This window comes from Phasianus colchicus, chromosome 18 (genome assembly GCF_987193195.1).
Source record: "Phasianus colchicus chromosome 18, bPhaCol1.hap1.1, whole genome shotgun sequence".
NCBI lineage: Eukaryota > Metazoa > Chordata > Aves > Galliformes > Phasianidae > Phasianus > Phasianus colchicus.
Window position 1 is genome coordinate 7017459 of NC_143453.1, and position 24854 is coordinate 7042312.

Below are 24854 nucleotides of genomic sequence, written 5' to 3' on the forward strand. Positions count from 1 at the left end.
GAAAATTATGTTTATTTCTTTTTTTTTTTCCCTTTTTCTTTTAAGTTCTGTTGTTTACAGATATGCTTTTATTTCTGATAATATAGCTTCGCAGCAATAAAAATCACAATGCAACAGCAGAGCAGCTGAACTAAGACCCATAAATACCAGCACAGAAAACAATGGACAACCACCAATATTTCTATACATGAACTATTATTTTAATGTCACATTTTGACAATTGTAAATGGTCTACAGAATGTATGTGGGCAAAAGGCAAGAAGCAAGAATTTCAGAACACTAGATGTATGATAAACAGCGCATTATCAACATTTACATGATTCACATCAAATTGATGACATCCTAAATGTATTCCTTTTAAAGGATAGAGATTTTTTCAATAAAATATTACAATTTCATTTAATACTCTGGTACAATACTTCATACACTGCAGGAAAAAAAAAATGCAAGGTCTACTCCACCTAATAAGATCCTTTTTCATTAGTTTTTAGTACTGTAATAAAAAAAAATCACAATAATGTCATAAATAAACAGGCTTGAAATTATTAATTACATGTTTCACTATTTAAAAGGGAAAAATTAAAAAAAATTTGAAATAATGACAAACCAAAACCTGACAACACATCCTAGTACCAGCTGTGATTTTCTCCATCGTTACAATGAAAAAGGAAATGGGTTTTAGAATTTCATTAGCTGTATCCTGGTTAATTGTGTTTCAGACACGTATCTTAAGAGGAAAAAGTAACAATTTGGTCAGGATTAATAGGAGAACCAATCAGTCCTAACAACAGCTAGCTGAAATTAAAGTGTATGCTATGAAACATTCAGTAAAATGAAGTCTGCAGCAAATTCATGCTGGCATAAATCGTTGTGCCTTAGGATTGGGTTAAAGTTTCCCTTGTGGTATGAAGTCTTCCCTAACAGAATGCTACAGAACTGCATCCCTTTTCCATTTCAGATTCAGCCACAGCTTGTAGATCAATGCACAAGATTTCTCTAAAAAAACTCACTAGAAATACATGAAACCCACATACTCACTTATCTCCCCTAAACCAAAGGACATATCTCTTTCTTGCTTCATCCATAATAAAAATCCACACATTGTGTAAAACAATTTTTTTTAATGCTCCAAGAATGATCCCTCTCTTGATTTTGCACGAAGGGCAGGCAGGTTTTCTCTTGCAAGGTTTCCCCTTTGGCATCCAGCATGGTCCAACACTCCAGTTAGAAGCACAGTATTTATTCACAACCTTTTAGATTCTGTTTCTTCTCATCAACGTTCTTCCACCATTTACTCCTCAGGATTAATACACGTTTTGGAGTAAGAATTCCTTGGCTCCAAGGAAAAAAGAAATCCTACAGTGGCAGCTTCTAAACAGCTAAAATGAGGTTAAAAGAGGCAACCTTATGTTGGCCACATAACTGATTGCTGCTTATGGAGGTCAATCTTTTAAGACATCACATTAACAGAGTTCAAAACAGAGTTCAGAATCATTCAGGATCCTTCTCTGGTTTCTCTTGACTTTCACCATGACTTCGGTTTGGTACAGAACATGCATTCCACCTTGCTCTAATATATGAAGTGTAGAATTTATCTAACTCCACACCAAGTTTTAAATAAATATTGAGATTGCTGTCAATTGCTCTATGCAAATACCAACACCTCGAGCTGATCTCTGTTCAGCAGGATGAAGCTGTATGCAGGGACAGGGAAGGAAGCAGGCAATGCAGAACAAATCTCACTACCAAAGGAATAGATTTCTCCCTCATCACGACAAAATTTCAGATGGAGAAGGGGAGTAAATATTATGATTAGACTATAAGGCTATGACATTAAAATGCATTATGGTATGCTGGTGACAGGAGTTCCAAAAAGGAAAAAAAAAAAAAAAAGAGAAAAGAAAACCCAAAGCCTCAGAAGACAAAAAGGACAATAGGCAAAGTAACAAAATTCTGCTTAACATTAAAGAAGCACCTTCATTCAGTTCAAACAAAGTGTTCAAATATTTGATTTTGCTAAGCACTCTCAGGAAAAGGTAATGTAATCTCCCACTTAACCTTTCACAAAGCTGCATTAATTACATTCCAAGCTTTAGCATAATTTCACTAGTAAGGCCAATAATACAATTTCATTGGCCCTGCACCATGCCTACAGCAAGTTGATGCAGTGCTCACCATTTGTATGCACTGTTCAGAAATGGCAATAAATCCTTAACCATGAAGTCACAGAACTTCCCCAGGAACACAGGGGAAGATGTTGGTAAGACACCACCAGTACCTACTGTTAGGGACTGGTTTTGTCACTAGTGCACACAGCTTTAAGGGGAGCTTCTGGTCCAGAAAACAGGACAGAGCAAACCAAGTGAAGGAACCCAGTTACCTGGCAGCTCAACAGCAGCTCGTCGTTCTGTAGTCTCTCTCTAGCAGAGGGCTCCATTTCATTGACAACAATCAGAAGTGGTTTCAGATGAACATGATTTTTAATCTAATAGGAACAGCAATTTCAACGCAGCTCTGAAAGGCACTTCAGGTGGAATGGTAATAAACTCCTGTCTGATGAAACAAACCAGAACGAGCCTGCTGGCCTTGCTGTCCATTCTGCCCTTTTCAACCAAGGCAATTTCAGTGGATAACCAGCTTCCATGCGCTGCTTTCCCCCACAAAACTTTAATTTAGCCACTTATACTGTCATAAGGTCTTACTAAAAACTAGAAGGCCCAGCAGCTTCCATCTCCCCAGGGGAAGGGAGAAGAGGCTTACCTTATAGTGAGTTAAGAGCCTGCATAGTGGGTTACTTGTTTCACTCTGTTTTCAGTATGCTGTTAAGGTGTCAGCATGCAAATTTTAAAATTACTCGAACTCAGCACATCCAATCTCTTGCTTAATAGATGAACACAGACAAATGAACAGAGATAGTATCCTCACAAGACATTAGGCCACCACGCCTTTGGAGAGATACAGTAAATTTCTATTTTGGGTAGAGAACATGTAAAAGAAATTTCCTTTGATAAAGGCTATCTTACATAATTATTCAAAAATAGCTCAGTCAGCCACTCAGCTAAGTAGTAATCAAAGCTATCAGTTACCACAAAAAGCACCTTCATATACTGCTCACCCTTACAGAACTCAGTCTGAGTTTGAAATGTATTAGGACTAATTTTACCATGTAGCTGATTCTACTCACACTGGTGATCCACAGTTTTCAATCAAGTATTGTTCCCATCATTATTTTACATTAGTCTAACAGATTTATATCCATGTCATTGTTCTCCCACCACCCATGACAAAAAACCCCACAATGGCTCAAATGAAAAAAAAATCCACAAAACACCAAAACCAACTAATAGCCATATTATGAAACAAAAATACTATTTAAAAAAAAACACATGGATGACAGTCCAACAGTTTGCTGGATTCAAAACTGACTCTACAAAGTAGTTGTCTACATTGTAGATAGGATTTCCTTTTATTTGGAAAATGAGCAATTGTAAATCAGGCATTGGAGAGAAGAGATATAAACAATCTTTAGATGGTCTTAAGTTTTGCCTACTGTTGAAGGATTAAAACCGTAAATTAAAAAGGTACCAAGCCTTCAGAGTTCACCATTCATGTGAAGCTTCTTCCATCTCTTTCTTGACCTTTTTAAAAACCATATTCATTTCTGGAAAAGAGATAAAAGCTATTTAGTACAAAATAAAACAACACAAAAATAAGCTGACAGTTTGTTCTTGTTCTGACATTATACAGAAGCGTATAATGACTCAAGAAAGCCATAAACTCAGCTGAAAATCTCAAATCTTGATTATAAGCTGCACGGTACTTTGGCATTAGAAGATGAGAACATGTATTTGAGATTGTGGACTACGTGAGATATGCCTACGTACATAAAACTGTGGATTGTGGACTGAATGGATGAAGCATACATACAGCTACTAAGAGGGAAGGGGAAAATAGGATGCCTGAGGTCATTAAAAGCACAGGGGCAAAAGGTGATGAAAGGCTTTAGGCTAGAATCCAGGAGAAGTAAGTGACTAAAGGACACCTTAAATTTGAAGCTTTTCTTTTGCTGCATTCACAGCCCATTAACCACGGTTAATAAACTTATCAGCCAATAACCAATATCTACTCAATTGACTGCATAAATCAATCCATAATGGCTATTTAAAATATAAAGAGAATCATTGTTTTCTCTTTCAGCAAAAGCAAGGATTTAATTTTACTAATATGAACAAAATAGGACACTAACTTTGAAGACTTTATTTCTGTCTGACAATAGTTTAAAATCTTTAGTAAAAGGCTATCATATTAGATCAGTTTCACTGTTTTCTTCTGCTCACACCATACAGGCACAGCAGTAATCTCACTCAATACATCTTTACTGAGGCTGAGCATCAGATTAAGTGCTCTTTTAATCTCTTTAGATGAACACAAATCCTTAGCATGGACCAGGAGCAAAGATCATTTAAAGACACGGAGTTCAGGCTGCAGCTGCCACTCATCATATAGAACACCAGTCTCCTGAGTAATAAAGGCCTCCAACCTATGCCACTGCTGAGTCAGCAGAAGAGAACAAACTACCACCACCAAGCTAGTATTCTATATTGTTTTGAGAGGGTAAATATGGATGTAACTCAATCAAAATTAGCTTCTGAAATTTAAATTCCTAAAGGGTGGATGGATTACATGCATTTCAGGCATTAGAAGATGTTGTTATAGTCTGGTTTTATTCTATTTTATTCAAACCCCATAACTCCAGGTTGCATATGCACAGTCACATAAAATACTTACCTGCCTTTGCACTGAAGTCTGTACATCATCTCATCTGAAACTCTTCTGCTGTTGCATCAGCCCCACATTTTCATATACTCTAGCACTATCTTCTCTCATTCTGAAATGAAGCAAGTATTTGCAGTCTGAGAAAACCATGTCTGTACACTTAACAGTAATAGTTTAAAGGCAAAGTACATGGCAAAAGTCCGAGCACAAGCTCTGTGGTAACTCATTCAAGACCACTGAACATTAGCACCATTCAAAACTTGCACACTAGCAACAGAAAAACCAACTTACTCTGGACACGTTGGGGTTGGGGTACAGGGTGGAAGAGGGCTCTGATCCCCGCTTGTCTGGTCCGATAAAGAATATTTAATGTTTGTGTATTCATGACCTTTCCTCTTACTTTTCTGTGAAGCAAAACACAGGGAAAAGCCAGGTTTGAGCAAAAAATAGGAAAAAATCATTGAAGGAATATGGAAATTACACAACTAACCAGATTAGTTTTCAGAAGGGTTTAGCTATGAACTCCAAAGAACTCAATTCCATAGATAACACACAATATGGATAGGACCTAAAGCTTGGCTTTATTTGTTCCAAGACCCGAAAAGCCTCTTTTTTCAGTGCTCCCCTTCCCACCACCACCAACCTAAAGAACCAGCACTCATACACAACCTTCGTCTTACTTGGCAGAAGAAACCAGACTTCATTCTTTAACAGACAGCAGCAGCCAGTGCGCCTCCCACTGACCTTATTTCCATCTCAGAGATGTGGCCAAATGAGTAACAATCCTGTTTGCAAGATCTCTAATAAAATATCATCTTAGGCCACTCGATTTGATATAAAAAGAACCCAAGCTGTCATTTGTATTCTGCAACATATGTTACAAGCTGCAGCCAATTTTGCTGGCATTCATCTAAAGATACTGAAGGCTCCAGCAAACAAAGCTACACTAGGAAAGAGAGATATGGCTTTTCTTTGTTTCCAGGACAAACATTCACAACACATACACACACTGCAACCTACATTTAAATCAAAGCTTCACTTTAAAAAATTTTACAGAACATAGGGTTTTTGTTTCATTTTGTTTTTTAAACGCTCCAACAAGTGCTATATAAGAGACCTGAGTCAATCTCACAGCAGAGATTGGCAGAATCCCTGAGGAGATCTGGCTGCTGAGTTTCCATTAACAAAGCTCTGCACTGCATTTTAAGTTGCAGTTTTTCAAAGCGGTCTTCTGAGACCACAACTTTTTCTATTCTTCTGCAAAACTTCTTCCTCTCTCAACCTCTCACCTATTCCTTACAAACCCCTTCAACCACGAGTCCAGATCCGCTACCTGGAAGGCTGAAGCTAAAAAGATTTAAACAAAATGCAAAGGTTCTGACCAGTGCATTTAACAGCATTATGAATACAAACCCCTCTCCTGCCAATAATATTCTGAAGCACCAAATCAGAGGTGTTTTTTTAAATTATTTTTGATTTTTTTTAATTGCATAATGAATAGCAGTTTGAGGTGCAGATATTCCATACAGTAAAATTAAAAGAAATCAATCAGTTCTTCTAACACTTAAGCTGATTGGAATAGAAAAGCCAAGATTAAGTACCTTCCTGCCTTCCCTCAGTTTAATTCACTGTAATTATCCTCTCTAATTCATAATAATAGAAATGCAGCAGAAACAACTTGTTTCTTAGATGTAAAAGACCATACACATCTCTGCAGGAAAGACAAAGCAAAACAAATCTAATTTTCCTTTTCCCACACTTGTAGGATGACAGGCAATATCCAACACAACATTTAAGTCTAGGAACTCTTGAAGTTCTCAGCACTGAAGGAAATGTTAGCAGAGAAGCTAGGAATTTTTTTTTTCTGATTATAAAGAACTCATCCCTATGCAAATGGATGCAGCTGTGTATACATACCCACTGCTTCAGCACAGCTGTAAGTGTTGCATGACATCACATCTTTACTTTTTTTCTCCAGGATGTTACTTCCTATACTCAACACAAAGCATTGCTTTTATATGAGAAGTATTATTCTGCTTTATTCCTGTGTCTGCCACTAGCCCTTATAGGTCAAGACTTTACGATGTAAAGCAATGCTCTATTTCCAGTTTAGGAAACTTCTCATGCCTCCTGAGCTATAATACAATAGAGGATGAAACAACTCTACTGATCACTGTAAGAGAAATGCACTGCTCTACTGAATATCAAAATACCATTCAAAACCACATTACAGCATTCAAGAAATTACAGATCTGCTTTATAAATGGTGGCAGCAGAAAGAGACCATATTCAAAAGCTGAGGATACGAGGTTTGTGCAATCACATAGATGTGAGGGAGCTCTAAAGTGAAGTGAAACAACAAAGCCAGGAAAAAAAAAGTACACCTGAGGGATTTCATGTTCTTCATTTTGTGTCTAATCAGCATCAGAGCACACAACAGCCATCCTGGGGAAAAGAATAAAGACTCTATCCTCTGTTAACAGCGCATCCACATTATGCTGGCAAATATAAAACAAGTTCTGTCACACTCCAAAGAAGCCAGAAGCCACACAAGAGTGCCAAGGCTGAGCTGGCACACCCTACCTCTAAAACAGGGCTTAAATCTCACACCAGGCACTGAACTAACCATGAACATATGGCTCCCCACATCTGTCTGATGAACTGTGTGGGTTTATCTCCTGAGCAGCAAGGCAGCAGAAGATACTGAAATTCCGAAAAAAGGTAAGTCCCAGATGACCAGAAGTTAGGGCAGAGAACGAAAGCAATAGTGGACAGAAAGTTAGCTCTTATCACAAAACTATGCAACTTTTGTGAAAGACTGCAGAATTTGAGTGCAAGGGAATATTTGAACAGAAAGAATGAGGTGTGGGGGGGTGTCTTGTGATTGTCCCCATGTTCCAAAAGTTTTCTCATCACATAAATCACTCCGCTAGGTGGTTTGTGTTGGACAATGTCTGTAGGATCACTACATGCTTTACAATCCTTCAGATCAATATACCTTGTTCCACATAATTTAAGAATCCACAACAGAGTATCTAACACTCAAATTTGATTACCATACTTGCAGCCAAGTCTCCAAGTAACAAGCAGCAATGAGCAACTCTGCTCCCTGTTCCAGTGATGACATGTTCCTACATAATTTATACTTCAGCTGAACATACCTGTTCCTCTTCAATTCTGCGCTGTAGCGTTTCAATGTAGTGCTGTACTGCCATGTAAATAAATCTGTACTGTGCTTCTGTTTGAACCATTCCTGACCGCTGTGATCTCACCATCTGAATGGTTTTTGGAACATCAATATCACAGTCCACACCTATAAAATAAAAAAAACACCATGAGATTGGAAACAATAAAGTAAACTATGCTATTGGAGAGATTTGTCTCTTCAACATACAATGAGCAGACTGACAGCCACAAATTCATAAAAGATTTAAACAAATAATTAAATACAAATATTAATAAAAATAACGCAGTCAGATTCCTGGCTAATCCTCAGCTGAAAGTCCTGATACAGAGCAGGATTTCAGCACTTTGATTCTAACTAAGTCAAGAGGAATGACTGAGTCCCTCTTATACCAAAGAAGTACTCACTCTGAAACAATGCTAGAATCCCTTGTCAACATTACTATTGTTTCTACTCTGATGCTCCTGTGATCTATGTCAATGCCCCAGCAGAAAACAAAAGGTTGAAGAAACCTACCTTTTTCTCTGATTATGTCAATAAGAATATCAATCACAATGAAAGTTCCTGTTCGTCCAATCCCAGCACTGTGAAAAGAATCATTTTGCTCTGAGTAGGCATTAGAACACCAAGCTAGGAGTCCAACACTAAGCAACATTAGATTTCCAGACTACAGCTAAAGACAAACTGAACTACACAGACAACAGAAAATGGAGGCCTAAATTTTCACAGAGACAGAAGAAGTTTTAACAGTATTTTCTGCTTCTTAGTGTTTATTAACAACCTTGGATCAGACAACTAAAAGATCAAATGTTTCCTTGCCTTATTCAAAACAAAAACAAAAATTCATACATTAAAAGGAGTGATATCTCATTCACAGGAGGTGGGATGGTAGACTGTGATTCCAAGCAATGATCCAAGCATGATCCCACGCAATACATCATCAATAGATGTAAAAAGAAGAATCCAACAGAACTGCACAGAAGCAGAGGCATAGTGCATTGCTGTACCTGCAGTGGACCACAACTGGTCCTGCGTCAGAAATGCTTTCTTGCTTATGGTGCACCTCCTCGAGAAAGTCCAGTACACCACCAGGGTCACTTGGAACTCCATGATCAGGCCAAGTTCTGAAATGATATTGCCAAACTGTTCTCTCTGTGTTCCCCTAGAAGGAAGATATCAACACATGAAAAAATGCTTCTGATCAAAATCCACTTAAGAGCATTACTTCAGCAAAGTTGAGTCAGTTCAGAAGGCAGCATATTCAATCTTCTGCTCAGTACCCACGGCACTACAACTCATTTAAAGAAGGAAAGAGTTCTTCTTGGCCTGACAAGTCAATCACACTACCTGCTCCCACTGTTCCCTCTTTCTCGTTTAGCTGTTTCCAGTATTTCCATCTTCACCTTTAGAAGCTAGGGAGAAGCTTTGTTTCTTAACAACAAAGTGCTGTTCCCACACTAATTCACTGCTTCCATCCTCATCTTACATGTCTTCACTTAAGAGCTCTTTCTAGATTCTGGACTCCCATACAACCAGTTCCTTCTAATACAACCACCTCCATGAAAGGGCAGATAAGTGCTTAGCTAGACTAAAGTATGATTACTTAAAAGCACTTTCATGCTTCTTTCCAAACTTCCTCAAAGCTCTGTAGTCATGCATCTTCAGCCAAAAAAGTGTTCAGGTATAAGAATCTTCAATTAGCCCAAGGACAAACAGAAAGATGTATGCAGCTAAAGCTGGAACTTCAAAGAAAGAGTCAAGGCTCAATTTATTAATCTCTTAGTGCTCTTATCGATTCTTCAGAGAGCCTTTCTGCTTTTTTTTTTTTATTTGCAACCTAGATTAAAAGGACAGAGTTACTAACATACTTACTTGCCCAACTTTAGAAAGCTTAAGTTCTCTTAGTGTGTAGTCATGTGCTGCACTCTCCTTAACATTCCTCACACGCATAACACCATACTCCTTTAGGGAATATTCATCAGGCCAGTACTTGACACACTTACTCTGCAAGATTCAAAACAAACAAGATTTTAAAGAGTAATCCACAAGAAGGCTGCTTCGTGAACTGGTGAACGCTTTTCTGAAGTTTTCATTTCTGAGTACACTGAAGACAACTACCAGCACCAACTGGACAGCATCAAATGACACATTAAAGTACATGTGAAGGGAAAGTTTATTTTCCCTATATCAAACGGAGAATTATTTCAGAAAAAGAGGTATATGCAAACTCTCCATTCAGCAGCTTATAGGATTTTCATACCAGTTTTGCCTCAATAGTTTCAAAGCCCTGGAATTAAAATGCAGTTACCTATATCTCCACCCAACTACTGTTTCAAAATATGAAAAATTTTCAGGAGAATGTTCCAGCTTTATGTGCTGTTCTACAATCAATACCTAATGGGCTGCAAAACAAATGCAAGTGGAAGATATAAGTCATTTTTAACAGGAATGCACCTTGGATATTTGTTTTTTCATTGCTTAGAATCAGAGAAGAAAGGGCTAACATAGCTCTAATACAACCACCAAAGCAACACAGAACTGCACTCTGTGACAGGGGCCTGATGTGTCTGCAGGCTTTGATATTTAGAGCTTTCAGCATGCTGCTTCTCTCTCAAGCTTATTTTTGTCCAGGGATATATTCTATGCACTGAAGGACGGGTTAACCTATTACTACTTTCATTTGGTTCCTGCAACAGCAGCTCTTGTTAGCCTTGTGAATGCAAGTCCACACAGGATCAGATGAGAAATGTAATGGGTAGATAGATGTAGCTTCCAGCAATAGCAAACAGACCAAACACCAAATACTGTAGAAAAATATTTCTTATTTGCAGTGCCTACTGCAGATTTACAAGAAAATACAGGAACAAGGGAAGTTTCTTCTGCCAACAAAAGATTCAGTATGAGATGTTTTGCTGTAGTTACTTTCGCCCTTCTTTCCTTATTGCTGATTAAGCTTTCAGATATTGAAGCATTCTACATAGCCAGAGCACACACCAGAAAAAGTATTCAACTCTTCCAAAGGAACTCTATAATTTCTGTCAGTTCCAAGAAAAAAAGATCTAAGAGAAAGGTCACTGGAAAACGGGTTTCCATGTGGACATATTCATATAGACTTGCAGTTTTTACTTAAGCAGCAATATCCTCTGAATTCGTTCTCATACTAATAAAATCCCATAATTTGGTTTTTTTTGTTGGTTTTTTTTTTTTGGTTTTTTTGTTTTTTTTTTTTTATAAAGTCCACACAAACTCAGTGAACAAAAATAAAATGGCTATACTGTTGCTTCATGAACAAGGAATTTATCCCTTCCAGTAGGCAGAATATTTGACTGCAGCACCTAGCTTTCCAGTGTCTCATTCCCTGGGTATTCTCATAATGCAATGATTCACATTCAGTAGCTAGAATTTAATCAGACAATCCTTACAAAAGGGAGGCCTTGTGATACAATAAGAGTGCATCCTCAATTCCCACAGGCATCAATTAAGAAAGAACATTCAGCACCTTACAGAATTAAGCAGCGAGTTTCCTAAGACCACGACGACACACAGCATTTCAGCAGGGAGTCAATATAACCAAGTACAGACCATACACACACACAAATGTCACGACTTCTCCAGAGACCAGCTTAAGTTTATTTTTACCTTTCCTCTTTCAACTTCTTTTGTTGTCATAACAATAACTCGAGAATTCTCCTGGAACACCATCCTCCAAAAATCATTCACTGTATTCTGCAGGCAACCTTGAGTAGCAATGTAGCTTTTTTTTGGCTTTGAGTTGTTGCACTTGGTTTCAAACTCAGGCTAGAGACAAAAACAATTTAAGAAGTGGTAACAAATGCTCATTTTTAGAAGACTGTCTTGGGTTTAAAAGTTAAAAAGTAGGCAAAAGGTTGTGCCTACAAGACTCATTTAGGTTGGGCATACTTACCATAATAATATTAGCATTGATATAGTCTGAAACAGGTTCATTTGGATCACCATCATGCAGAACAACCCTGGTATGATCAACTGGAAGAATATATTCATATGTTAAGCTGCTGCATGCTACAAATTGTAAGCATACAGCTATCTTTAAATATTCAACCAACAGGTATATTCTTACTGCTACCAGAAACTGCTACACTGTGAAACTCTGCAAATCACTGCTAGAACACTCAACCCTTTCTCCTTCTGTTTCTGTTTCTTAAAACAAGTTTCCAATTCAAAACAACACAGATCACAAAGCAAGTGTTTATCTAAATCAACACAAATGGTCTCAAACACTGCTGGATTTGCACTATGCAGTTTTGTACCACAAATTAATCCTCTTAAGTGTAAGCATTCTAGTTTGCCAAATAAAAGCATCATATCCCTAAACTGTTAAGTGAAAGCTGAAGATAAATATTACAGAATCCAAATATCTGCATCTATAATGGGTAAATGTTTGAACAGACTGGAAGCTGTATGGATTAATATTGACAACATAAAAGAAGGACTTACCACTACAGAGAAGAAAAAGCATACTGTTAATTAACCCTGTCTTTACCAGCTAAAATAATAAAGCACAGAAAAGTAATGGGCTTACGTAAGAAATCAGTACTTACAGGGTAAAATGTTTTTGTATCTATTTTTGTTTTTGTTTTCTTGACGCTGACCTTCTTTACGGCTATAGAGAAGTTTGCATTCTTGCTGCTGTAAAGTCTGCACAAAAACAGCACAAATAACTGGTGTCAGTAAGAGCACAAAAAAGAGACTGTTTCATCATCATTATCATGATCCTTCCCTCATTAAAATAGTGACACTTGATGATAATACTAATCAGCAGACAGAGAGTGTTCCTGGGTTGCTCCACTCAGACTACAATACAGCATTGCTTTCAAGGTATGAAAAGGTACTGACACAACACAGGAACACAAGTGACAGGATTCTCTACCTGAGCTGTACTGGATTCCTCCAAGTCTTACTAGCTTTATTCCCCTCCTTCAGCTATTACAAATCCATAGCAGTGCTGCTGGAAAGCCCCAAAACCACATCCCTGAAATCCTTGCAGGCTGCAGCCAGATCATCGCTAGGCAGTCAAAGGGGAGAAAGGAGCTTACAGAAAACCCACCAAAGCACACCAACACAAACAGCTGTCTCAGTTTCAAGGAAAGTGAAAAGTCCTTCAGCTGTTAGAAGCAGAATATTAAGATATTCTTTTCTATTCCCTTAAAACCGCAATAGGATGAGAATATTCAAAACACACAGATGGCATTAGAAAGCTAGAAAGCCAATTAGCACTGAGTGCAACAACAGTACTTTGTAATTTGTGCTTTACTCTTCATAGAAAAGGTAGCTAACCCTCTAAGTGAATCCTTTCCAGAGACACAGCTGCTAAGAAGCTGGCTGACAAATAAGGATAGACCAGTACACCTGGGAGCAAAACATGACTCCCTTTCTCCTGTTGACACAATGCCATTTCACTAAACCAGTACACCCAAACATATTTTGCTTAGATTTCTCACATTACCACGCTGGTGGATTGGGAAGGTGTTAGGTAACTACCTACATGGTTATCCATAAATCATCCTAGTGCAGAAGCAATAAATCTGCATAGGGATTTCTCCCATTGGCAAGGCCCTAATTTCTCAGTGTCTGGTTCCCAATTAATAATGACAGGGACAACAGTAATTCCATACCTCATAGCAGCAATGTTTAGTAGCAAAATCACGTACTTGCAATGAAGCCAAGGGGAGCAGAATCTCAATGATTTTGCTCCAAGTTTTAATCTCAAAAGCAGTATTAGTCTAAAAGAAACACTCTGGCTTTGTAAGCTGCTCTCTTCACTAACACCACCTTAATATTCCTTCACAGATTACTTTTACTTTAAAGCTCAGGCATGTCAGACACATTTGCTCACTTCTATTTCAGTCTGTGTTATCATTACCACCTCACTTAGTGACCTTGGACAGTTAAGCTCATCCTAAAGACAGGGAATCCAAAGAACAAAAGCAGCACAGAACTGTGAGGTTTCACATACACAATGCACAGAAAGCATACACCCATAAAGCATTTGTTTGCAGTAAGCTCAACTCTTGTCATAATGCAAAAGTCTTTTGACTGCCATTATCACAGAGTACCTCTGTATAATATTAACACTTTTGAGTCTCTGCAATGTGAAACGCCAAGCAAAAAAGAACCAAAAGCTAAACTTTGCTAGCAGGTTGAAAAAAATGGAAATAATTGTGTTGAAACTAACTTCAGGCATCTTTACTTCACACAGTTAATGGTTACTGCTTTGAGCATCTCTGAGGAAAGATCCAAGAGTAGCAAAGACTTCTAACAAGCTTGTTACAAGAGGTACACGATGCAACAATAAATCAGGTACAGAGTCCTCAATTTCTCTGCACCATTCAAAGACAAAGCTCCCCAGTCACTTTCCAGAAGCAGAAGTGTTACAAAGACTGTCAACATTTCTGTCTGACACTTAACAGGACAAGAGGCATTCTTCAATATGCCTAAAGACAAGTAATTTACAGCTACCATCTGGACTGCCAAAGCACAACAGGGCATGAAGAGCTCCACAGACAGACTGGAGATTGCCCCCTGCCTCCTCCCACCAGGACTGGCAGCCGTAGCTTACCTGAGACGAATAAGAAAACATGGCATTAAAACTGCAGTGTTCAGGCTAAGAACAACTCTGCAGTCCTTGTCAAGGCCAGATAATAAGGTGAGAAAGAAGAGGAAGTTTAATACTCTGTTTACGATTACCACCCCTACCAGCTGTGATCTCACTATCCTACATTCTACCAAATTCAAACAGAGATTTGTTACATCTTTGTAAAACTCAATAATTTTTCATGGTTTTATTATTCAACTCCCACTAACAGTCTCAGAACAGACTGCAGAGTTAATGAGCATGTCTGACCATAAATGAGTTTCTTCAAGAATGGTGCTTTGCAAATCTATCACTTATCAAGAAGTTCCTCAAAATAGCATCACACAGCCAAAATCAGCCTCTTTGTCAAAGATCTGGGATCACAAGACTTTCCAGTTTCCTGTTGCCATCTGCTGGTAAAGTTCTACAATTCACTATGGAGAGATACAAGTTTCTTCATTATAGTAATGACCAAAACTTTTGGTTATGATCATCACATGCACGCAGTTTTTAAGTCAATCCAATTGTCAGAAAAATATTAGGATGCAGCAGTCATAGAAACAGAAACAAAGAAAAGAATCTGCTTACCCTTGGAAGGCCTCAAATATGCAGCGATCTCCAGCAAGATTCCCTTGCCTCCACTGCCAACCCTTATATAAGGTCTGGGCAGGAGTGGATCCTGGCTTCACCCCTTCTGGTCACTCAGGTGCACTGCATACACCTGAGCTCCCCTGGGTTGGCCCTGCTCTCCCACCAGGTGCTCAATCACCAGTTCAAGCCATGACTTGCATTTCTACTACACTAGACTCAACTAGTCTGAGGACTGTCTCTTCACGACAGTTTTCTTTAAGACTCCCCAGAAGTGGTTACCAAAGGAGCTGCAAACTCAAGAGCAATAGCACATATTGACTGAGAAATCCCACTGAAGCTTCCTTGCAGCCATGGCACCCAGCCTCCTAATCACAACAGAGTAAACTCAGAACATCCCACTGCACTGGGTGAAGCAACAGAAAGCATGGCCTAATTCCCTTCATATGCAAAGCACACTTCCATGTTCCAACTGCATCAGATACTGCTATTGCACTGCTTCCCAGTCACCACAGGTTACAAATAGTTAACATAGTCAACAGAGGCTAGGGATCAGGCCTTTGCCTCCAGAAATAAAAATCCAGCCTACAGCTGCACTCATAGAGAAAAGGGACCCAGGACTGAGTCCAACTGATTGTCCTGGTGGGGCAGATATGGTGCCAGTTGTAGGAAGGCTCCCTCATGATGGGAAGGATAACAGGAGGAAATGCACTTAGGTCAGAATGAACAACAAAGAATATAATTACCTCTCAGTTAAGAAAAAGGGCAAATATTTGAATCATTTTATTAACAGACACAGGAATGGAACTGTTTTAACACATTATGTACCTGACACAGGAGAAGGGAACACAAGCTGGGATCTGAAGTGATGGAAGTAGAGCCAAGCTATTGTCAGGAAGGCAGTAACAAACCTCTTAGAAGTACTACAGAGATTCAATACCATACCATAACATTGGAAATACAATGAGGTACCTCAAATTCTTCCCAGAAGCCCTGCTTGACTTTATCTGTAGTCTCTGCTAGCTTGCTTAGCTCTCGCACTCTGCTTTCAATCTCTGCAGCATTAATACGGGTGGTATTCAGAGGCTAGGAAAAACAAAATAAAGGTGACAACTAAAAAGACAGTTAAAAACACAAATTCCCTACACTAAGTATACATTACATAGGCAATTCTAAGATCCAGGACTTCACCATTTATACATTCTAGGGGCAGTGAGGGAAGAAAGGAAGGGAGTAAGGAATGAATGCTTTTGGATTCACAGTTTCACAGTTGTTCTTAATAACTTGTTTCATTTGTGAACTAGTCTTGCAATCCCTATGGATCATAATGAAGTTACAAGAAATTCTACATGCATTACAAAGTCTATTCTTTACCAGCAGCACAAAATTATCCCAGTTTAGACTTACTTGACTTTATCAGCGTTTCATGAAGTCTCCTTCATTTTCACATTTCAAAAGGAAAGTTATGATGTCACACAGAACACAAGGAAAAGCCCACTTTTCCCCAACAATACACATTGAAATTAATAAAATTTAGTGGTGTTTTCTCCATTCACTCACCTGCTTCAGTTGCAGTACTGTGCCCAAAGTTTCTACCATAGGGTTCTTCTTATAATGCTCCACTAGATCTGTCAGAGAGTCAAACTTCTCCCCTCCACCAACATCATATTTTAGATCCTTAAAAACAGATTGTCAGTCATCAAAACAAACTTCATCAAGTCTGCACTGATATAATATTTAGGCTTTATAACATAAGAGAAATTCTTTCAAACTACACGTAGAAAAATCCAGTAAAACTCTTCTGCTAGTAGATGATAGACAACAAGAAACACACATTATGGAGGACAAAATCCTCTTTTCTATCTCCAAACTGTTTCTCTTACTGCATTTTAGTTTTTACACAACTGTAGCAATTAAAATTTTACATAATTAAAACAAAAGTCACAGATTTGAGTATTTAACAAGTATTTGAGTATTTAACAGATTGGAGTATTGAGCAAGCCATTGTTATGCACAAAAATATTTAAGACTATAACTTAAGTACATAAATATTGAAATGATGGACCACTCTATATTAATATTTAAAGTGTCCTTTTGATTAAATACTCAGGCTTGTTTACACTCTGTTGATCACTCTCAGGTGAGACTTCATGAAATAACAGCAGCAATAAGCATATGTGGATAAATCTCTATTTGTCCAATTACTCCTGTCTTGATATCATCTATACAGGAGACAGCATCTCACTTAAGGTTCACAAACATTAAAAGCTCCATCAGCAAAAGGCTTTAAGACAGACTTCTGATGCAATCAGAAGCAAATCTATTAAAAGGCACTCGACAGCACAGTATAGGATGTCAGTCAGACAAGCAGTCACTAACAGAATTTTAAAGCTATCAAATGAGCCCATTTGATCAACCAGATATATATCACACATACATTACCACAGGAAAAAGTGCAAATACATTCATGTCTTTAATGAAGTGCAGAAAGGCCCTCTGCCCACAGAAGCAGTACTGTTAAAGAAGCTCCTGCTTCATCATACCTGGCAGTGAATCATGACATGTGTCACTTTAGATTTCCCATCATTACTCTCTCCTTTATCATCTCCTGTCCGGACAGAAAGAACAAAGTCCCCAGGGTGGCTCTGACTCTCACGCACAAGAAAGCTTCCATGTTTTCCTTTTTCTGTTAATAGTTTTTCAGCTTCTCTTCCAGAAAGATGCCCATGAAACCACCTTTAAATGAAGACAGCACGCTAATAATCATTCCAGCCATGGTTGAATCCGCTTGGTATAAAAAGTTATTACAAAGAAAAACACTAAACTGGACACTGAATGAGTCCCAGACTATAGAAAGGTTCATAGTTTATAATAAACTGTTGGAAGTGTACGTGTACATGAACACGAGCAATTGTAGGAACACTTCAAAGCAGGCACTTCCACAAGCCCTGAAATTTGCATTTTATGCAAGCTTCAAACAAAGCTTTCATTTGGATCCTGCAGTACAAATGAATTCCCTGAAGTCCAATAAATACAAGTTCATACAGCAACTTTCTCCTCAGCAGAGGCATTTACTCTTGGTCTGTTAGCTTCATGAGGGTTTCCAGATAGTGCCCTGGGAACTTAGTACCTGTAAGATCCTACTCTTCCATCACATTAGGAATTGAGTAGGATAAATCACAAATGCAATAATTCTCCCCACAGCCATTAAATACAAGGCATACTGAGGCATGAGAGAGCTTGTTTAATATCATCTTTTTTTTTTTTTTTAACCTCTCCCCCATATTCTGAAAATAAACTGACATCTACTGGCCATAGACGTTCATTTCTGCCTTGCACAGACATCCTCAGCATGGCAAAAGTTTCAGATGCTCCTTATTAGCCATGCTCATAAAACTATCAGTTTGAGCAACTTAAGGATTTGCATGCCATTTCCTTTCTTAAATATATGTCCATTGTGGGGAAAAAAACATGTATAAAGTTATGCACAGAAATATTACTGCCAGGAATTCCAAGGCACAACAGCTTCAGAGAACACTAAGAGAAATTCTATAAATCTTTCTCCCAGTAAAAATCAAGGGAACTCTGCCCTCTTTTCCAGTATTTTATCATGCCAGGAAGAAAGCTTCAAGATCTATTTTGTTCAGCACAAATTATTTTACCTTTAACCACAACTATTTAGTCAACTTTGCAAGTAATCCCACTGAATTCAGGAAGATTAACTTTAGTATACCAGTGACTACCCTCCCACCAAATAGAAGCAGATCCTATGGGGACAGCATGCACTTATTAAGAAGCACGTGGATACTGAGGTTTTTACCACCATTTCTGACCTTTCTGAAGTAGGATCAGCACAATTCAGTGGATATTTCAACTCTATCACATCTCCATTCTTTTCTTTGAGCTGCCCATGATGTTCCATGTAATACTGGACTAACTCAGCCAATGTAGCAAACTTCTCTCCTCCATAGAGGTCATAGTAATCTCCTGTGTTCTGGATCTTGATGTGGGTGACAGCTCCAGTTCGCCTAATGTTTGAAACAAAGGAAGAAGCCATGTAAGTCAGCTGACTTCCAATAAACCACTCTTATACTCAGAGTTCTGTTTTCACATTTGGAGAAATCCAGACTTACTTTTGTATCACTTTCCAAATGAAATATGGCAGAACAGTTGATCTAGTGCCTATTTCTGAAATATATTTCAGCCACATCTTGGTGGCTTGCAAGAAGGGGAAGGAACTGCCCAACAGTTAGAAAGAATAAGAAAAAAATAGCAATTCTGTGGCAAAGGGATTCCCTAAGCCAGAGTAAGCTCCAGGGTCCTGAAGTCTGCAACAGAAATTCCCTGGACCTCCCAGAATTGCACTCACAAGCACAAGGGGTAGAAGGGTGAGGAAAGAACTCAGCTTTCACAGGACACCCATCAGAGCTTGTTTGCTGCTTTTTGCTAGACTTTCACACTAATTTCCAGGATCTCTCTTTTAATAAAATGTAAACCATTTAGACGTGGAGTTTCTTGTATTAACACAGTATAGCTCCCTGAAAGAGGCCCCATCTGTTAAACAGGGCCCATTATCTCAAAGGTATCCCAGTAGTACCATTCTTATCACCAAACCCACTTTTCCTTTTTCCTTTATCTACTTCCTCTTGCTCTCCTTTCCTTGTCCCTACCACTACACACACCAACAGTGGGATAAGTGTTACAAAAGGTCTGGTTTGGAACAACACCACAGCTGACCTTAAAGACTTGCTGACTTTTCCTATAAGAAAAAAAGACAGGATAGCATTTCCTTGCAGGTGTTTGATCAGCAATTCAGATAATCTCTGCTACTTTCAAATGGTTATCAAATAGATTTTGAGAGGGCATAAAGTAATACAATTATTAATTTACTTCTGCTCCTCCATAACTTTTCCATCTCTACAATATCTCCAAACTGCAGATTCCCCAAGTTGGATGAATATACTTGAGAACTTCAGGGGAAACAGAGGGAAGGGAAGAGATCCGTGCATTATTTCATCTCTTACAAATAGTTTATTTATGACTCTTTCTCCAAAGGACAGCACCAAATGAGCACTTTGGGAAGAAAGACAGAACATTTAAACGTACCTAACAGAGAGCGTGAAGTCTCCTGGGTTACTTTTGCTGGGCCGTGCCAGAAAGCTGCCATCAACTCCTCTTGTTAACAGCAGATTTTCTGCCTCCACCCCAGTAATATTTGGATGAAACCATCTACATGAGGTTAAAAATAAAGAGAACAAACAAGTAAATAGAAGAGTCTCGTTTTCAAAGTTAATCTATGTGACAAAACGAAACAGAACTACACTGCTGCTTCAAAAGCAGTGCTGAATTTTGCTCTAAAAATCAATAAGAATTTCTATCTAAGTGAAATATATAAATTACTTTTTATATTGCATTGCTATTTTCTATATTGGTAAGAGATTCTTTGCAAGTCAAAGAGTTACACCTATACATATTCAGACTGTGTACATTACAGTGCTATCAAAGAAAGGCACACAACAGAAACAGATGGAATCGTGCATTTTCCATACACTAGAAGACAAGACAAAGACACTGAAAGACAATCAAGAAAAATACTTAAAACAAACCATCCAAAGTGATACCAGACAACATTTTAAAGGTTGAAATTTAAACTGAACCTCATCCTTTAGCACACAGGTTGACCACCAGCCAAGAAGGGTCTCCACTTGAGGACAACCTGCTCAGCTACCCAGGCTCCTTCCACCCCCAAGGGCACGGGGTGCTGACTGCTGCCAGACTCCAGATTGCCACTCTGCCTTCTGAATACCATTGGCAGTTTCTCACTCAAATGTACCACGCTTAAATACAAACATCAAGGAACCCCATATTGATATTCACCACCCACAAGTGGCCTAATGAGTGACTAATATAGTGCCCTGCCAAAGGAAAGCTGTATATGGTCTACATCTAAGAAGCTCAGTGTCCCCACCTATGGCATTGACTTATTCTTAGCAATTCAGTTAATGCTGCTGCGATTCCTCTTATCTGTAATTGAGGGATTTTATTGCTCTCCTACAGAACTGTAAGAGCGCAATAAACTGCAAGCTACACCTCTGTTGTAGATGAGAGGACTTCTTGATGAGAATGATAGAATGGCTTAGGTTGGAGAAAACTTGAAAGATCATCTACTTCCAACCCCCTGCCATGGAATGGTTGCGGAGCAAGGCATGATTTCAGGCAACAAACTGTAGAACAAAAATAACTTTAAAAAACACTACACGGGCCAGGGACAGAGATGCAAACAGAGCAACTCAGAACTGCTTCAGTGTTTTGGTTGGACTTTTGTTTAGTGATTCAATGATCTTCTTCGTTCTGCAGCTCTGCTGTGAATCAGGCACTGGGCAGGGCACAGCAAAAAGGCACATCCACATCTGCAGGAAGAACATGAGCTGCTCCCCTGCACAGAGGGTTCTCAGCTGCTTCCAAAGCAAAGCATTAGGGCAAGAAGCCTGCAACCAGTCTCACTGCAGCTGTAAAAATGCTATGTCTAAAAAAATTACATAGCACTTCTGATATTCAAAATTTCACAGTAAATTGCTCTAACAGCAAATAGAGCATTTATCTAATTTTAGGGCTATAACTTCATTGCTTTGATTGGTTCAGCAATTCCTTCTATCTATGAAAAGCAGACAACATTCCTACCAAGCCCTTACCCAGCCTGTTCCGTTCAGACACAGCATCTCATGCAAACATTCTGGGAGTTTTAGAGATTCCAGAATATCCAAATGGGAATCAGGACTACCTGTGCTCAACTCCATTTCAGAAGTAAATGATTCCTCTTGTTAATCTTGCTCTTTAACTAATCAAGAATATCCTGCTTGCACCAAGAAAACCTAGTGAACACTGCTGTATCTCTAAGTGGAGATAAAGAAAAACAAACCTATGCACCACGGGGCTTGAAAAGAACACATTAAAAAATACTTTCAAGCTATTACAGCAAATGGATAAGAATCAATAAATCCTGCACTTATCTAACAGCCAACTGAAGGTCAAGAACAGTTCTCTTTCAATGCGGTTATCACAAGAAATGTTGCACAAGCATCAGTACCTGGGATTAATTGATCACTAAATAACAACTAAAGGAGATGGCAATATATTTACCACACTTCCACCCTCAACATTGTTACTTCCATTAGGGGGAAAGCAACAGCAATAGCAGAGCAACATTGTGAACAGCTAATAAGAAATTTCAATACATGTGGGATTCAAAAGATACTTTGTCTCTAAATTTATGCCTATAAACATAAAAAAGGAGAAATTATTGGGACCAATTGTACGGATTTATTATACTTCTTCATTTCATGAAGTTCAATTAATGTAATACCTTCTATATTTCACCCTAAACCTCAATGCACCTGGAAGTAACTGTATACAAGCTGTTCAAATTATGAAATAAGCACAGGTACACTCATACTCAAGATGGCAGAAAGTTACAAAGTATAGCAGAAGAAAAGCTACATCTGGGAGACTGAGGCTTTATTGCACTTTATGTAACTTTTGTTCTAGCAGTAACTCGTTCTCCTGCTCTCTCATCCTTGTATTTTTGGCTTTGTGTAGGAAGATGCATTTGTCAGTCACCCCAAATAGAAAAATGGGGGTGTTAGTGATCTCGGTTAAACGGTTCCGGACCGGTGATTGAGATCTCTTCATTTGAAGTGCTGCCATCACATGTGTGCTTTTGAACCTTGTGGCTGCATCCCTTCCAAAACTGGGGGAGAGAGCAAAGGGGGCTGCAGGCACAGCTATCAGTAACATAACCCCCATGGAGGACTTTCTCCTATGCTTCCTTTTATAGGGATGGAATGCATTTTAGACTTATTTTCTTCTTTCCTTTTCCAACCTCTATTATGAGCAGGTGCAGAAGCTATCCCAAGTGAAGGGCATCACGGCCAAGAAGTACAACCAAGAAAACCAACACACGTACATGTAAACCCACACTCTAATTAAACCAACTGTGCCACTATGCACAGAATACTCCATACAGCAATTCCACTTTGGGGGTTCAGCAGCAGACCCAAGTCACTTGTCAGCTTACAGAAAGGCAAAAACATCAGCAGAAAAGCAGCCAGTAGAACAGTTGGAGTCTCATTTACAAAAGCGAGGGATATTAGCTAAACAAGAAACCTTTTGCTGAAAACTGTGACATGGCAGAAAACACAGCACTGCTATTTTATCATTTTTTAAATAAGCATACAGTTGCATTTTGCACAGTGAAGAAAAAAGTCAGCAGAATCTGTGCTTCACAAGTCCAACAGTGCCAGCAGACTTTTATCAAATTGAAGAGACAGAGGAAAGAAAAAAAATCAATACGTTTTTCCACACAGTGACTGAGCTTTTCCAATCATCTTTTCAAGTGCATGAGAGATAAAAATCAGCTTTGGGTCTCAGCATCTGTGGAGGTGGTGACTGGGAGCTTAGTTATTCCTATTTATAGGCCCATCAGCTTATATTTTTCAGTCTCAAATTAAAATACAAACTTCCCTGACAGCAGGAAGGCCGACAAGTGTTTCTGAAAGGCACTGCACACCAGTCCCAATGTGTAGGTGGGAGCAGGCACAAAACCCAACATGCTCTGCAGATCCCACACACACCTGAGATACAAAAGCTGGGTTCAGCTACAGCCCAACTGAGAATCAACCAACCTCACTGCATCAAGGTAAACAGAACAAGAGAGAGGATAACTTGGTGTTGAAAAACTTCATGGAAATAGAGAATGGCTTAGGTTGGAGGGGACCTTAAAGTCCATCAAGTTGCAGCCCCTGCCACGGGCTACATGCTCCCACCCCCAGCTCAGGCTCCCAGGGCCCATCTGTGGCTTTAGGCACCTTCAGGAATGGGGCACCCACAGATCTGGGCAGCACTGCCACAGCCTCACCACCCCATAGAGAATTTCTTCCTAAACTATTCAGTTTAAACCGATTCCCTTTTGTCCTATCACTATTACACAGTGTAAAAATCCACTCCCCCTGCTTATAACACCCCTCAAGCACTAGAAAGCTGCAACGAGATCTCCCTAGCACCTTCTCTTTTCTAGACGAACAACCCTCAGCCTTCCTTTGTAGTTGAGGTGCTCCAGCCCTCTGAGCACCTCACAGCCCTCCTCTAGACCCACTCCAACAGCTCCACATCACTGCTGTGCTGGGGGCCCCAGGCCTGGGCACAGCACTCCAGGTGTGGCCTTACAAGCTCACAGCAGCCTCGCTCCATTGCAGCTCCTCTACTTGAAGAGAGGCATCAACTTTAAGAGCAGGCAGGTTAGACAATAAAAAGGAGCACAACATTCACCTTATTACAACAATTCTCTTTAAGAGCCACATTTACCTTAACCCACAGAGGACAGCAGAAAGCAGACAAACACCGCATACTGAGAGCAACATGAAGAAAATCAAGCCCCCCTTCACCCCTCCCCCTCCCCACAAACCCCAACGCCGGGCTCGCAGCCGCCTCACCTCCGCGATGTCATTTTGCCCGGCGGGTCGCGGTGCCCCCCACCGCCCCGCAGCCAGCTGCCGGTTCACATGTGGCCCCCAGCCCTCCTCAGCGCAGCGCGGCGCGGTGCTCGCGGCCTACGGGCGCCCTGAGAGGAGCGCGAACAACTACGGCCTCAGAGCCCCGGAGCGCACGGAGCGCGGCGCGACCCGCCCTACGTCAGCG

The 24854-nt window shown here is 39.5% G+C and overlaps 1 protein-coding gene across 1 annotated transcript; it reads right to left on the bottom strand.

Moving 5' to 3' along the window:
• On the bottom strand, nucleotides 1-24854 carry PTPN11 (protein tyrosine phosphatase non-receptor type 11). Its single transcript, XM_031592490.2, has 16 exons — nucleotides 24650-24854; nucleotides 20268-20390; nucleotides 18995-19189; nucleotides 17705-17897; nucleotides 16722-16838; nucleotides 16134-16247; nucleotides 12541-12637; nucleotides 11886-11965; nucleotides 11600-11758; nucleotides 9833-9964; nucleotides 8968-9122; nucleotides 8477-8544; nucleotides 7938-8089; nucleotides 5068-5180; nucleotides 4789-4888; nucleotides 1-3661 (listed from the first exon to the last, which is right to left on the bottom strand). Exons 1-15 carry the CDS (start codon nucleotides 24661-24663, stop codon nucleotides 4819-4821), a joined length of 1782 nt encoding a protein of 593 aa, XP_031448350.1. The 5' UTR covers nucleotides 24664-24854; the 3' UTR covers nucleotides 1-3661; nucleotides 4789-4818.